General features: G+C 37.3%; 1 protein-coding gene across 1 annotated transcript in view; it reads left to right on the top strand.

Moving 5' to 3' along the window:
• The window catches only part of CMSS1 (cms1 ribosomal small subunit homolog), a 387,785-nt gene extending 372,195 nt beyond the window's left edge, over positions 1–15,590 (top strand). Inside the window, exons 5-10 of the mRNA XM_047098584.1 lie at positions 3,186–3,245; positions 4,319–4,421; positions 7,566–7,626; positions 8,061–8,148; positions 13,322–13,410; positions 14,801–15,590. Of these exons, the coding sequence (XP_046954540.1) occupies positions 3,186–3,245; positions 4,319–4,421; positions 7,566–7,626; positions 8,061–8,148; positions 13,322–13,410; positions 14,801–14,884 (485 nt within the window). The 3' untranslated portion in view covers positions 14,885–15,590. The remainder of the gene's footprint in view (positions 1–3,185; positions 3,246–4,318; positions 4,422–7,565; positions 7,627–8,060; positions 8,149–13,321; positions 13,411–14,800) is intronic.
• The last annotated feature ends 1,256 nt before the right edge of the window (positions 15,591–16,846 follow it).

Genomic DNA, 16,846 nt, shown 5'->3' with positions numbered 1-16,846 from the left:
TTTGTTCAATCTAATAGAAAGATTTGTAATTGCATTTTTTTCAAAAGGCTACTGTTGAGTGTGCATTTTTTTAGCATTCTTCAAGGAGTAAGAATCCCTACTGGGTATAGAAGTTAAATTAAAATAAAGATAAAGCACATATTTAAAAGTATAGATATGAAACATTAATTTACTCATCTTTTATAGACAAGAACTTTAGCTTCAGTAAGCTTTTAGTTTTGTTGTTGTTGTTCTTATCACAGATTTCTAGTTACAGTTTTGTGTTTATGGTAGTGTATTGGGTTCCAGGCCAGACTTTCAAGCAAACTATCTAAAGATAGGGATAAAATTCTGCATTTTTAGCAAAGCTGACCCCTCACCCAAGTTGATTCTCTACTGTTGTTTGAGATCTACTGCCTTAGAATATTTATAATTAAATTACAGATATTGCAGAATTCTTGAAACAACTAATTTTAATTAATTTAGAAATTTCTGATACATCCTGGAACTCTTTTGGGTGGAGATTAAAGAAAAGAGATGTTATAAAAATCACACAAAGTTTGGGTGCCACTGTTTCAGATGAGCTATTTTTAGATTACTAGGGACATCTAATTACTGCTATTGGAAAAGGTCAAGGGTAGCTTGATTTCCCTTTTCCATTACAACTTTATGCTTTCTAGAGACTTAAGAAGCTGAAAAACTTCCTGTGCCCTGAATTTTTATAATTCCTTTGTGATGTGCTTTTGAAAACAAAATGCACATTGAATTTAGAGACAGGAGTGCCCCCTGTCTCTTTTCCAAAAGGAATACGCTTTAGGGAATTTAAGGAGTGCATTTCCACATGAGGGAGATCTGGAGTTTTAGACCCACAAAACCCCAACGGCTCCAACAGCAGTTAGAAACCACTTCTCTCTGGGTATAGTTCTTTTGAGGAGAGCTACGTCCTGACTGCTGTTTCGCAGGTACCAAGTGTTATAACAAAGCTTCCTTTCCAAGCTTAACTGAAGTTTGCCTCAATGGTCTTTTTCCTTATAGTTCTTTGTTAGAGTATACCTTCAACTTCAGAAGAATTTGTGAGATAGTGGGGTCACTGCTACTCTGTATACTTATGGAACATCATAAATCTTAGTTTTCTAGTATTGTAGAGAATCAGAGGTCAGAAGAAACCTTTAAGAGTCATTTGAGTTGCATAGTGAGTTTACATTATATTATTGCTATATTACAGTTCAGTTGTGTAGTTAAGCAAGAATGTGTGGCCATGGCTCGGTTTAGGAAGGAAGGAAAATGTTAAAAATACTTTTATAGATAAAAAGAACAGGTTTTTATTTTCAGTTAAGAAATTAGGCCATTCTGAGACACAGTGAATAAGGCATTGTAAGAACGTTCAGGGGAAAAGATCCCAGTAGGTACACTTATGCGACCAAGGACAGAGAGGAAGTCCACGATAGGTAAAAGGAGGGACACACTGTGGGTTATTTGGAACAGGCTCCAGTCAGGGGCATAAATATAAGTGGATATAGATCATAAAGGATTGTTCCTATTTGTTTGCTGAGTGTCTAAGGGTTTTGATTTGAGGTTATTTGTGTCTGTAGGGCAGGAACATGTCTTTTCAATTAATATTGTTCGCTGTACATTGCAAATGTCATACACATGGGCACTTAATTAGTTTCGAGGCAGGAATCTCTTGGAGTTAACTCAGCTGACTTCCTGAGGGCTGCAGTGTGGTTTAGATCAGTGCTAAATGCCTGTAGGCTAGCAGCAACTGAATCACCCAAGAACTTAAAAAGCAAATCCCCAAGCCCACTCCCAAGGAATTCTGACTTACTAACAAAAGGAGTCCATCCCAGGAATCTATATCTTTTATAAAGCTCTTAGGGTGAGTCTGATCATATCCAGGCTTGGGAAATTACAGTTTTAAAGACCATGAAAGGCTATACAGTTGTATAGGAAGCAATATCTTTGAAGTTAATTACATAATATGAGTTATATATGCTGGGTCACAATATAAATGTCATTTAATTAAGTAATAGTTTACTCCTTGGCACTCTTCAGTGTTTACCGAAAACCTTTTTCCTGTAGAAAGAATTAAAATGATAAACATGATTTTCCTTTTTTATTTATACATCTCAGGTACAGAGTTAATAATACTACATAATTGCTAGACCATGATAGTCCTTGGTTGAGCAAGACCCCTATATTTTATTTAAGTGTTATATTGTCTTTTACTGTGGTGCTGTGTTGTATTTTGATGCATTATTCCCACTCTTCCCCAATCCACACTCCTTTTTACATTCCCCATAGCATTCAGTCTAATGTGTTAATATGTTTTTAAATGTGTATATATGCTTGTAAAATGTCATGTCATTGTATGTATGTTCATTTTACAATTTATCTAAATGATGTGCTGAACTTCTCATTTTGTTTTTTTTCTCACTGAGACCTTTTTTGAGATATGCCTATCTGGCTTTATGTACATCAAGTTCATTGCTTCTAAATGCTACATAATATTCCAATGATTTTATCTACCACATATTGGTCATCCATTTTCTTAGATACAGACACCTGGGTTGCCTTGTGCTCCCCACTATCACAAATGCTATCACCATGCTAGGAGAAATATACTTGTGTATGTCCCTTTATAGACCGCATAAGAATTTCTTTCCATCATTTACTCAGGAATATGATCATGGGGTCATAGGGTGTATACAACTTAATTTTAGTACTTTCCAGAATAGCTATTACCAGTTTATACCTCCACCTACATTTCACAAGAGTTTTATCACCCTACATCCTTGACAATACTTGGTATTATCCATCTAAGGATTCTCATTCTAATGTGTGTGTAAAGTATTATTTCATTGCACTAATAGGCACTTCTATGATGACTAATGAGTTTGAGCATCTCTACATAGATGTGTTAGCTATTTCCCCTTTACCTTTGTGTATTGCTTATTCCATAGATTTGAAAAATAAACATACTTCATTAGTCTGTTTCACTACTCTAAGAAATTATGGCTTAAAGGTTAAAGTTTAAAGGTTAAAGTTTACTTGTTCTTGTTGCTGCTGTTGTTTTAAATACTGGACAACACTTTAAAATATATAATGAGCCCCCCTTCACTAATGTTGTACATCCTTATTCATTTAATCTGTTTTGATCATGTGTGTGTTGGCAAAATCCTCTACAAAGCATGTCTGTCATATTCTAGACTCCTGTTTCCTCAAGGCCAATGATTTGACTCATAGTCTTTCATCATACCTAAAAGAAAGTAAGTAAACTATGATTTTCTTTTAAGTTACTCACCAAGTTGTTATTACTTCATTAAATACTTCATTACTTCTCTTTTTGAGAGAAAGAGAGAGAGAGAGAGGGCATGACTGGGAGGCAGAGAGAGAGAGAGAGAGAGAATCCTATGAGGGGCAGAGAGAGAAAGAGAAGCAGGGCCCACCTGAAGTGGGGCTCATGTTTTATCTGAAGTGGGGCTTGAGCTCACCCAATGTGGGACTCGAACTCATTAGCCATGAGATCATGATCTAAGCCAAAGTCAGATGCTTAATGACTGAACCACCTAGGTGCTCAAGATCCATCTCTTTAAAAACTTCTAAAACTACCTTTAAAAGCAAAACTTTCTACCTAAAATGGATTTGAAATAGAGGTTTCTCTTAAGGTCCATCTTGGAACTAATTTCTGTTTATTTATGTTTATTCTTGTTTTTCTCTGGCTTTGAGAATGTGGGTTTTGGTCTCATTTTTGGTTTATAATAAATTAATATTAGTATTGATCTAGGAATCCAGAGAATACTTGGTATTCCAGTACTTGGTATTCTAGTACCAGGTCCCTGCTGTTTGACCTGGGACAAGTCACTGTGTATTCCTCTGGGACTTGATTTTGTTATCTGAAAGATAAGGAAGTTGGACATGTGATGTCTATTCTAGCTGTGAAATTGTGAAATTCTGTTCACATGCTCAGAACTCAGATCATGGCTATTGCACAATCTAATTTCATCTTTTCAACATGTATTGTGGATAGCCAGTAATAAGCTAGATTATTCATATTAGGTAGTCATCTATTTGTGGCTTACAATGAAATAGTTTAGATATAAAGATTTAACATTTCGCTAATCATATTTAGCTAACTTGGCATATTGTGTGCTTTGTGTTATAAGTTAATGATTTTTCATTTTAATCTAATATCTAGAATAACCAGATAACAGAATCTACATGGTACTCATTATATTTTACTTTAATTAAATACTAACAAAGAATAATTGGAGAATACGCAACTTTGGGGGCCCTATTTTGTTGTATTTAGAGTAATATTTTTCTAATGGTCTTTTTTCAGTCTGCCCTAAGTGGGTAAAACTTCGGAAAAATCATAATGAGAAGAAATCGGTCCTGATGCTGATCATCTGCAGCTCTGCCCTCCGGGCCCTGGAGCTTATTAGGTTGGATGCTTCACCCATTCATTTCATAAATGTTTTTTTGAATAACTGATACGTGTCAAGCTGATATGCTCTGTATGCTAGAGACGTAACAATGAACAAATAAATATACATCATAATGTCAGGTAGTGTCAAGTTATATAAGACAAAATAAAGCATAGCGAAGGGATAGAAGGGAGTGGGGGGCTACTTTTAAAAGTGTTGTCACAGGAGGCTTTTCCAAGGAGAATGACATTTGACCAGAGACACGAACAAAGTGAAGGAGAAAGCCAAGCAGATGTCTGGAAGAAGAGCATTCCAGACAGAGTGAACAGGAAGCACAAAAGGCGCTGGGACGCAATGTTACTGAAAGATTTTGAGCAGGGGAGTCACATGATCTGAATAATCATTCTAAAGGATCACTTTGGCTGCTTTGTGGAGAACACGCATTGTAGAGGGCAAGAGTCAAAGCAAGGAAATAATACGAGCAATAACCAGTTGGAAGAAATAATGGAAAAAAAGACCTAATTTAAAATAATAACAAGAGGGGCGCCTGGGTGGCTCAGTTGGTTAAGCGTCTGACTTCAGTTCAGGTCATCATCTCACGATTCACAAGTTCAAGCTGTGTGGGGCTCTGTGTTGACAGCTCAGAGACCGGAGCCTGCTTCGGGTTCTGTGTCTCCCTCTCTCTTTCCTCCTCCCCTGCTCATATTCTGTCTGTCTGTCTCTCTCTCTCTGTCTCAAAAATATGTAAACATCAAAAAAATTTTTTTAATAAAATAAAAAAATAATAACAAGAATGGAACACCAGAGAATAAGCTTACCAAAATCTATATCAAGAAAATATTACACAAGCCACTCAGAAGATCTGGAACAGACAAAAGGGTATACTATATTGTTGAATAGGAAGAGTTGATGTTATAAAGATGTCTGTGTTACATAGACTGATCTACAGATTTCACAGATTCCCAGTGAAACTGCAATAGAATTGTTTTTTTAGCTAGATAAGCTAAAGTTCAAAGTTTAAAGATAAGCTATAGTTCTAAGTTCATAAGAGAAAATACAGAATAAAAAAGAGCTGGGGAAATTCTGATAAAGAATATTAGTGAGAGGATACTATGCCTATAGTATCTATCAGATTACCAATGGATATATATTACAGAGTCTCACTAATCAAAACAGTATGGAACTGGCATATGCGTGATAAATCAGACCAGTGGAACATAATTGGAAGTTTAGAAACAGGCCCGTATGCATTTGAAAATGTAGCATGTGGCAAAGGTGACAAATCAGTAAGGAAAGATGGATTATTTAATAAATGGTGTTGGAACAAGTACGTAGCCATCTGGAAAAGTAACTTTGGATCCATATCTCGCCTCTCATACCAAGATAAATTCCAAATGGGCTGAAAATTTATATATAAAAATTATGTTTTAAAGATAATTTGTCAGTGCTTTACTAAGTGCTTTCACATACCTTTTCATTTACTGCATTCTCGTAGAAAAAACAAAAAGGCTTCCTTCCACTGGATCGGTGGTAACATTGAGCTTTCGGAAAAGAGCCATCAGAGTTAAAAGGGGTTTACTGGGACTAGCCCTCTTCCAGGGCCAGGCTCTGTACCAGACTTTGACAGGAGATAAAACAAAGGAAAATCCAAGTCCTGGAGAAAAATAAAGTGAGGTGCAAATGTAGACGCTCAGTAGCTATTTAGCATCTATTTTTCTAAATGAACTAATCTGATTATGAATTTAGAAAAGTAGTTTTTAAGTTCTTCCAATTCTCCTTTCCCCACAAGACACACACATTAACTTGCATCACACACCCTCTCAATAAAACAAGTGTTTCTTGTGACATATCTGCTCTAAACACAATTGATCTTCAAGACTCCACCTGCTTCTGGGGCAGTACTTGCTGGTTCTGAAATCATATTAGTTCATACTGACTTTTCAGTGTTCTAAAAACTACCACCACAGAATTCATTTCAGATTCAGACGTTGATGGCAAAAGAGGTTGGCCTGGAGATGACCTCCTAAAAACAAACCGTCAAATTGATTTGAGCTTTTACTGCACATAAATACTTTTCTGAAGGGCATAAAAGCACTATGTTGTCACACTTCATTTGCCAATCCTGTGTTCTTCTGTGTCGTTCATAATACTATGATATACTTCAAGGTTAGGTGATTTGCAAAAAGTGATTTCTGAGCTAGCACAACAAGCCCTATTCATAAAGACTAATGGTGAATAATTCTAGCTTTTCTAAGAATATCTGTTCTCTTGAGGACCATGAATTAACATTAAATATGTCCCCTAAACTGTCTTCCTAGTTAACCTTGCCATGGAGAAAGCTTATGTGTGAGTAAAAATCAAGCACAACAGAACGTGTATAGCATAATTCACTATCTTGCAAACTCATGTATTCCTACTGGTCAATAATATTTTTCAAAACATAATCATGATATATAAAGGAAAATAATATTGCTGAGCAGTATTCCCTTGTTAGGTCTATCACCAAACATCAATTAAAAGATCGTTCTTTTATACTTTTATACCCGTTGATACCAGAAGCATTTCCACATGTAAAATTTTGCCGAAAGTTTCTCTCTGCAAAGTAGAAGGTGGGGGGGCTGCTCTGATTGAAAGATAAGCCTTCTCCTCCCTGCCAGCTCATTCCCAGCAATCTGCCACAGCAGCCACATACAGCCTTTTGTTAGATGCCCTTGGGCTCCACAGAGCACAGTCTGAGATCACTGTTCTATGATATTTGTTGCAACTAAATTTTGAATGAGAACTATACTGCAGAGTTTAAAGATAAATTCTCTGCCAGGGACCTGAAATATAAACATTCTGTATTAACAAGTGAAGGGCAGATCCATATTTTTCAATTATCAAGGAAACCTAAGTAAAGCTAACCTTGTGTATGAGAGTTAGAAGCAACCCAGATACATCCTGAATAAAAAACTTACTCACTTTCCTTCCAGAGTGGGGCTGACTTGAAAATCTCGGAATTTTTTTGTGTACACACACACACAGACACACATGCATGTGCTCATAGTTAAACACAGAAATGCCATATTCTTTTGAATAAAGCAAAAGATAATACTTTAGTAGTCAAAGTGGCCTGCAATGGGTAAGTTTTCTTAGGCAATAATGTGTTTTTTTTTTCATTAGGTCGATGACAGCATTCAGAGGAGACAGCAAAGTTATGAAATTATTTGCAAAACACATAAAGGTAAGCAAGGGCCTGTGGTTCCTGATGGGCGATGTAAGTTATCCTTAAAGGCCACTCCCAGCTTTTTCTTATCTCCTTAGCTGATATTTTCTTTGTTCTTATATAACATATTTAACAACTATTCTGGTGTTCTTTGCATTCCCTGCTTCTGCATGCCCACCTGCCCCCACAACAGTCACAACTCCTCTGTGTGCCAAGATTTTTCTACAGACGCTGAGATCTGACCCCTGCATTCTCTGAAGATTCCCCGGTTTTATAGGGCAATGCTTTTCTATCTTGACTTTAACTTTCATTGCCCTGAATGTTGAGCCTAAACAAGGGTAGCCCATTTGCTTTTTTACTTCCTTAACTTTTGGATAAAGTGCTCTAAATTGGCCTATGATTTGCACTTTCTAAAGACTCTTCTTTCCTCTCTTCTGTCTTGCAATAAATAGGTCCAGGAGCAGGTAAAGTTGCTGGAGAAGCGTGTTGTGCACCTGGGTGTAGGAACTCCAGGAAGGATTAAAGAACTCATTAAACAAGGTATGAAAAGAGGCGCTGATATGCCTACTTAGTACTGGGAGTTTGCCTTACCCCCCATGTGAGTTTAGGAAACCACATTTGTGATATAATGAAACCAGACTTCTGTGTTGATTGGGGAGTTGAAAACTTAGCTTTGTGTCGGTAGAGCTAGCAGGCAGGTGTGAAGCAGTAGGGAATGGTAAGGATTGTGGCAAACTTCAGTACATGTGCCCACCTACACACATTCAGATTCCACTTGCTTTAAGCAGGTTAGTGGATCCACAATTCATTTCCACCAGTTTGCAACCTCTAGAATTTGTAGAGCTAGGTGAGTTGATTATTTCTCTTAATTAATTGAATCTTGGTTCCCCAAGACTTCCATTTCAGTTGAGGGCTTATATATAAAACATGTTGAAACTAAAATGAGGTTTCTATGGATGAAATACGGGTATTCTAGAGTGTTTCTCCCAAATTCATTTCTCTTTTAATATTTTACCCAGAAAGTATTCCAGACAACATCCACCGCTGGGTTTTTATAATTTGTTGGCTCTCTCAAAGTCAGTAGCCTAAAACTTGTTAATCTGCTGATGATCTTATTACCTGTTTTACCTGCCAGACTGATTAAAGATTTCTTTTCAATACTCACTTCCAAATTACTTATTTAATATACTAATAGAACTCTGTTACAATTGGAACTATTCCTAGATTTTTTAATATATCTAAAAGTAATATGTTCATCAATGTAATAACTAATATAGAGATGGTCATTTGCCAAGAAGCAAACAAAAGCTTAAAATACTAGTGTTTCTTTCCAGATGAAAATCATCCAGGGTTAAATGAACCCACTATGTACAAAGGTCTGTGCAATTACAAAGAAGTGACAGACTTGGCAACCCCAGACAAGGAAGGGAAGCACAGTTTTTGAGTTCCTACTTGCACTGGTGCTATGCCACACACTCCTATGTATCAGTAAATATTCATGGCACCCTTGCACGCTAGCTTTTTTTTTTTTCATAGAAGAGAAAACTCTGAAGCTCCGAAGGATTAAGTGGCTGTCCCACAGTCTCTTAGTCTAGGCGTTCCTAGCTCTAGAGGCTTTCCCCCTCAAAGAGCTCCTGATCCTTGAAAAGATAAATATACATAGAATGAGATTGACAAAATGAGGCACTAAATGCCAAGGGCCAAATGAGCACCTCCAAGTCCTATAAGAGTGGAAATAGATTATTATGGAGGCTGAATCTGTATGGAAGGCTTTACAGAGAAAAGGGTCTTTAACTGATCTTTGAAGTATAAGGAGGATTAAAATAGGATCTTTGAAGTATGGAAATGTGAGAAAAACAGGAATAGGAGAATCACTGAACCAGAAGAGGGCAGGCAGATACACATGACTGAGATACAGTGTTAAGCTCTCATGGATTCAGACCTTCAGAGTCAAATCCCAGATCCAGCAATTGACCAGCTCTGTGACCTTGGCAAGTTACTTAACCTCTCTAAGTCTTTTTCTGTATTCAGATGAGGGATAGTGATAGTATCTTCCTCCTGGGATTGATATGATAACAAAGTGCCAATAAAGAATTTCACACCCTAAGGATTCAATAAATGCTAGTTATTATTTTCATTAAAGAGAATAACTTTCTTGGTTGGAAACTTTGTGGGCTTTAGTAGCTGGTGATTGAACTCGAAAGGAAGTCAGATTGTGGAGGGAGGACTTTGAACACTAGGTTGAAGAGTTTGGATTTTTGTCTTGTGGACATAGGAGGGCATTGTAGTGAAGGAACAGATGAGAGGCACTCATAGCCTACCTGTGAGACAGTTGGGAGAGATTGGTTGGGCAGCAGGAGGGTCCAGGGATGGACCCTGCCTCTCGCACAGCTCTTAGCCAAAGATTCACCTCACTCCCCCACCTCGAATCCAGATGGTTGTCTGTATGTCACCAGGAACCCCATGCAATAGGGCCACTCTTCTCCATATTTAAAAGAGAGAGAGAGAGGGAGAAAGAGAAAACGAAACTCTACATACAGATTGTTGAGATTTGATTTCTGGAGAGTAGTGAGGACTCAGTGTGAAAGCTTATTTCATTTAAGGGGTGAAAAAATCATTTAAGGATCTATTGATTTTTTATAATACTAATGAAAATAACTTTTACTTCTGATTCTGATTGGATGCATGATTTAATATTCATTAACCACAGGTGTTAGGCTACATACAAAGCATTTAAAGAGACCAATCCCAACCCTCTAGAAACTGGAAATGTAACAAAGCAATGGCACATAACTCGTTTTATGTAGCTGTTTATGACTTAAGATGTTTATATGTAGACTATATTAAGGAAAGTTTCCAGACTTCGAAAGATATCCCGTGGCACGGAATCTGTACAATTATAGACAGAAGTATATTGTTTTAATCTAATAATGAAGCAGATTTTCTGACTATAAGAGCCTTTCAAAAATGCAAAAAAGCACAGAAGAGAAAATATATCACTTTAGAGAAAATCACTTGTTAGATAATACTGAATATATTTCCTTTAGTCTTTTTTCTATGCATTTATATACTTATTTTTGTAAGTGGAGATCATGCTATATATCATAATTTTATAACTTGCCTTTTCCACTTAGCATATCTTATGAGGACTTTCCTCATTATGAAATAGTCTTAATTTTTAATTTTTTTAATGTTTTTATTTGTTTTTGAGATAGAAACACAGAGAGTAGGAGAGGGGCAGAGAGAGAGAGGGAGACACAGAATCTGAAGCAGGCTCCAGGCTCTGAGCTGTCAGCACGGAGCCCGACACAGGGCTCAAACTCACGAGCTGTGAGATCATGACCTGAGCTGAAGTTGGACGCTCAACAAACTGAGCCCCCCAGGTGCCCCTTTAATTTTTAATTTTTAATGGCTGTATAATATGTACATAATATTCTACTTGTTTTTACAGTTTTATCGAGATATGATTAACCTATAACATTGTATTAGTCCAGTGTGTACAATGGAATGACTTTATACATATAGAGCGAAATGATTACTACAATAAATTTAGTTAACATCAATCACCTCAAATAATTATAAATTTTTTTCTTGTGATGAGAACTCTTAAGATCTACTGTCTTAGCACCTTTCAAATATACAGTACAGTATTAACTACAGTCACTGTGCTGTACGTTACATCCCCAGACCTTACTTACTTTACAACTGGAAGTTTTTACCTTTTGACCATCTTCATCCATTTTCCCCACCCTCTCCCTTTGGCATCCACCAATGTGTTCTGTATGAGTTAGGTTTTTTAGATTTGACATATAAGTGAGATCATACAGTATTTGTCTTCCTCTGTCTGACTTATTTCACTTAACATAATACCCCCAAGGTCCATTCCTGTTGTCATAAATGACAGGATTTCCTTCCTTTTTATGGCTGAATAATATTCCCCTGTGTGTGTGTGTGTGTGTGTGTGTGTGTGTGTGTGTGTGTGAATTTTCTTTATTCATTCGTTGATGAATACTATGGGTTGTTTCCATGTCTTGGCTATTGTAAATAACGCTGCAATAAACATAGTGGTGCAGATACCTTTTTGAGATAGTGAGTTCGTTTCTTTTGGATATATACCCAGAAGTAGAATTGCTGGATCATATGGTAGTTTTATTTTCAATTTCTTGAGTGTCCTTCCATGCTGTTTTCCATAGTGACTGTATCAATTTACATTCCCACCAACAGTGCACAATAGGTCCCTTTTCTCCACATCCTCACCAACACTTATTATTTCTTGTGGGGGTTTTTGATAATATGATTGATGATTAGTGATGTTGAGCACTTTTTCATGTACCTATTGGCCATTTGAATGTCTTTATTGGAAAAGTATCTATTCATTTCCTCTGTCCATTTTTAAATCAGATTAATTGGTGTTTTTTGCTGCTGATTTGCATAAGTTCTTTATATATTTTGGATATTAACCCCAAGTTATATTGTTTTTTAGTAATTAGATAGGATACCTGGATTATTTCTAAATTTTTGCTATTATAAATAATACTGCAATGATCATCTTTGCAAGTAACTATATTTATTTCTTTTAAAAAAAAAAAGATTTTGTTTTTAAGTAATCTCTATACCTAATGTGGGGCTCATACTTAAAACCCCAAGATCAAGAGTCACATACTCTACCAACAGAGCTATGCTGGTGCCCCATTAACTATATTTAAGTTTCTGATGTTTTTGTAGTGATATGTCATAGAAAGAAAATTATTTTATCAAATAGTAAGCATTTTAAGCTTCTATTATATAATGCTCTAGTGCCTTCCTGAGAGACTATCTGTTTGCTCTCCCACCAACAGTAAGTTATTTTTAAGGGTAGACTACCAACCCATTGTCCTTCTCAATTTATCATTTTTAATTTTGCAGAGGGAAATTTAAATAGGAGTCATTATAATTATAAGAAGAATGAAAAAGTCTTTTGGACAGAAGGGGAAATACTGAAATAATCACAGAGAAGAGTTGAGAGGAAGTGCTGCAGAGGAAGGCTTCAGTTATGTTTCCACATGTCACATGAAACAGCTTGGGGTAGTGGGAAAAACTAACTGTGACCAACTCTGAGACCTCTGAGGAACAGACAATAGCTGAAGTCCCCTCCGGCCCCACATTCCATAATTGTCTCTAGATAGATAGGAAGACAGAAATGGAGTCCTTAAGTGGTTTGCTAGTCTTCTCAAAGGGTAGCACACTTTGAATAGAACCCATTCATATTTACTTCCTTTTCTGCCTAAAATTAAACCTCAAACACCAGCCTCATCCTTCTGTCCATTCACCTTCTCAGAGTCATTCAGACTCCATTGGATTCAATTCCTCTGAAAGGCCACACCTAGATTGCAGGATCCATCTTATCAAATTCTTGTCAGGAATGAGACTTCACCCTCTGGGGCTTCATGAAACAGTCTTGGGATTGATTCTCTGCCAGGATTTGAGCAATTGACGAGCTTAGCAGCTTCTCTGCTTCCCTCAGAATCAGTGATAAGATTATAAGGAAAGCAATCTCCGAGTTCTGCATTTGTTTTCCATCAGGCAAGGGCTGCACTTAGTGTGCAGAGATTAGTTGCTGGGGGAGAGGACAGCAAATGAGGCAAAAAGCAACCTGGAGACTAAAAAGTCATTTGGATAAGCTTCTATCATAAGGTTTTGCTGTAGCAACTCTCTCTCTCTCTGTCTCTTTCAGGTGGCCTTAATTTGAACCCCTTAAAATTTCTGGTTTTTGACTGGAACTGGAGAGATCAGAAGTTGAGGAGGATGATGGACATTCCCGAGGTACCGTGTAACCAGCCTGTAATCTTTTTTTCTTCAGCTTGAGCTTAAGTTCAAACACAGTAATAAAGTCATTGACATCGGGAGCCAAAAATTCTGGCCATTGAAATTCTTTCTGTCTTTTAACTCTGAAGTAACTGCAGTTACAAAGTCCATCTCACCCCTTAGACCTAACTGTATCCTTTCCATATCTTTTGTAGGAATCAGCTTTGTTTCTTCATTAAATGACCAATGGCTTCTGCCCCACTGGGGACCACATCTGTACTGTACCTTTGAGAAACAGGAAGCTCTGGAGGACTTGGCATATTTTTGTGTGCCTTGCTTTAGAGACATAGTCATCTTTGTCTTTCATCTTTACAGATGCGCTAGGGAGCGGGGGCACAAACTTGCCTCATGGCCTGCATCTCCCATACCCAAAACCTCACTCACTTAATATAGAGGGCCATTTTGGTTTGGGGTAGGGAAATTATTTTGCTGTCTCAGTGAATTAAAACTGGTTGAATGCCTTTGTGGCCACATAAGCATTAGCTTATTATATATTTATGAAAGTAATCTAGTATCATCAAAATATGAAAAATTGATTTTCCACCTACTGTGTACCATGGAGCTAATTTTTCAAGCTAGCCTGATGTTTAGAAGTATCTGTTGGAGAGAAAAGGGTTTGTGCAATAATTAACATGACTGCCAGTCACCAACCATCATGGCAGTAACTATCAAAGAATTTGAAATTAATTCTCCAAATGTGCTGAATGAATTAATTTACCACATAAAACTATATATATCCCCAGAATGACCAAACCTGATTATGATTAATCAGTGAGTTATATCAGATATCAGTACAGGTTAAAAGACAACTTTCTGTTTCCTATACACACACACATCCTGTCCCCTGAACTGACTGGGTTTTTTTAAAACCAGTTTAACAAATTTGATGTTAGGCACATGAGGCCATATTTAATTATTTCAGTTATAATATTAAATCTGAGTAATCCACCATGAGTTTTCTAATTATAAGAAATTGTGTCAAAAAACCACCTTTTTATCCATAGTTATTTTTATTATGTTGATGTCATTCTTGTCAGTTATCCTATATTGAAATATGTGTGTAATCTAGGCATACTTTGGGTACCTTGAAACATCTTGGTATAAGATTTTTTAAACGAGATTTTATTTTGAATGGTAACAAAAGGGCACTTTAATGAAACTGATGTTTTATATAGTATCTCTTCCTTTACTTAAGTAAATATTTCAACTCTGAATAAAACACAGGTTAGGATTCTTGCCCTCCATAACAGCTATCTAAATACCAGGATGTCCAGATGGTTGAATTTATTCACCAAGACTATCTTTTCTTGATCTTAACCTCTTTTTCCCCCTCTTGTTTCTCTTTTAGATAAGAAAGGAGGTTTTTGAACTTCTGGAAATGGGAGTCCTCAGTCTGTGCAAGTCAGAATCTTTGAAGCTGGGCCTTTTCTAAGTCTGGGTCCTATGAAAATTCCAGTTTTTATGGGATTTGCATCTCGTTTAATAGCTCTGGAATATTGCAAGCACTCAGTAAATATCAGCTATTGTTTTATTATGTTAACTGCATCACCAGATGAATCACTAGAAATTTTTGATGGAGATTCTTTGACAAAACTGAAGCTGTCCTTTGCCAACCTCTCTGTATAATAAAGTATCACCAGCTTGTGTGTGATTTTTTTTTTTTTTTTTTTTTTGAGCAGACTGAGTTTTTTTTCCACCCACTGGGCTCTGATGTTACTGTGCAGGAGCAGGGAAAGAACAGTTGGGCAAACCTTAGACAAGCCCCTTCCCTCTCTGAGCCTCAGTTTCGTCAGCCTCAAAATGGGAATGATGTCTCTGAGGACTGTTGAGGATTCCATGTGATGGTACTCATGGAACAGATTTCTAAACTAAAGCCTGGTCTCAGTGTGAAGGGTGGCCGCAGTAGTGGTTGAAAGAGCTGGAAGTGTTTTTGTGGCACTTTGCAAACGTATGAGAGACAACAGTGTAACTACAATTGTCTTAATTATTTTTTAACTTTTTATTTTAAAATAATTTCATATTTACAGAAAATGTCTGTAATGCCTGGGGAAGCTATCTGCGTAGCAGTTAAAGAGAACTGAAAGCAAGGGCTTAAAAAAAAATCACTGTCGGGGCGCCTGGGTGGCGCAGTCGGTTGAGCGTCCGACTTCAGCCAGGTCACGATCTCGCGGTCCGTGAGTTCGAGCCCCGCGTCGGGCTCTGGGCTGATGGCTCAGAGCCTGGAGCCTGTTTCCGGTTCTGTGTCTCCCTCTCTCTCTGCCCCTCCCCCATTCGTGCTCTGTCTCTCTCTGTCCCAAAAATAAATAAACGTTGAAAAAAAAAAAAAATCACTGTCTGAAATGTCTGATGATACCACAGTATAACAGCTGCTAACAAATTGTCATATCCATATCAATCTAGAAATGTGTGTCTCAGCCAGGGCATTTTTCCCCCCCAGGGCCATTTGCACTGTCTGGAGACATGTTTGGATGTCACAACTGGGGGGAAACTTCTAGCATATAGTGGGGGAGTTATGACTGGCATTAAGCAGGTACAAGCCAAGGATACTGCTCAACATTCTACCATCCTACAGGACAGCCCCACAATAAAGAAATATCTGGCCCAAAATACTAATCAGTTAAGAAAGTTACTGACGTTAAGGAACCCAGTTCTAGAAATTTGAAAAGCAGAGTATATGAAGTATATTTGTATGCTTGGAGTAGGTTTATTTAGAAGAAAAATATGTAAATCTAAAAGTGCCTGTAGATGAATCACTGGGTTCTACTCCTGAAACCAATACTACATTGTATGTTACTTAACTTGAATTTAAATAAATTAATTTTTTTAAAAAAGTTCCCATAAGGTAAGATCTGGCTATTTCAAGAACATTGTCCCAGATATGTGTTCACTTACTACTGTGATGGTTAATGTTATGTGTCGACTTGACTGGGCCATAGGATGCCCAAACAGTTGATCAAATATTATTCTGAGTGTTTCTGTGAGGGTGTTTTTGGAAGAGATTAACATTTAAATGAGTGGGCTTGAGTAAAGCAGATTGCCCTCCTTACTGTAGGTGGGCCTCATCCTGTCAGTTGAAAGCCTAAATAGACCTGTCCACCTCCCACACACCCCCACAAACCACCCCCACCTCCAAGAAGAGAGAATTCTGATTCCAACTGAAACATCAGCTATTCCTGCTAGATAGCCTTCAAACTGGGACCTCAGCACCTGGTTCTACACCACCTTTTGGCCTTCAGACTCAACCTGAGACATCAGTTCTACAGAGTTCAGGTTTGCCAGCCTCCTCCATAACATGTGAGCCAATTCCTTGTAACAAAATCTCTTTATATACCTCTGATTAATTCTGTTTCTCTGGAGAGCCCTGACTATATACTAATGTAAAGGTTTTTTGGTT

Source organism: Lynx rufus, unplaced genomic scaffold, assembly GCF_022079265.1.
Source record: "Lynx rufus isolate CCGP_SWC_20201006 ecotype Redwood Valley unplaced genomic scaffold, mLynRuf1.p SCAF_5, whole genome shotgun sequence".
In the NCBI taxonomy this organism is placed as follows: domain Eukaryota; kingdom Metazoa; phylum Chordata; class Mammalia; order Carnivora; family Felidae; genus Lynx; species Lynx rufus.
The sequence above is the reverse complement of the archived record's forward strand: the minus strand, read 5'-3'. Positions and strand labels throughout refer to the sequence as shown.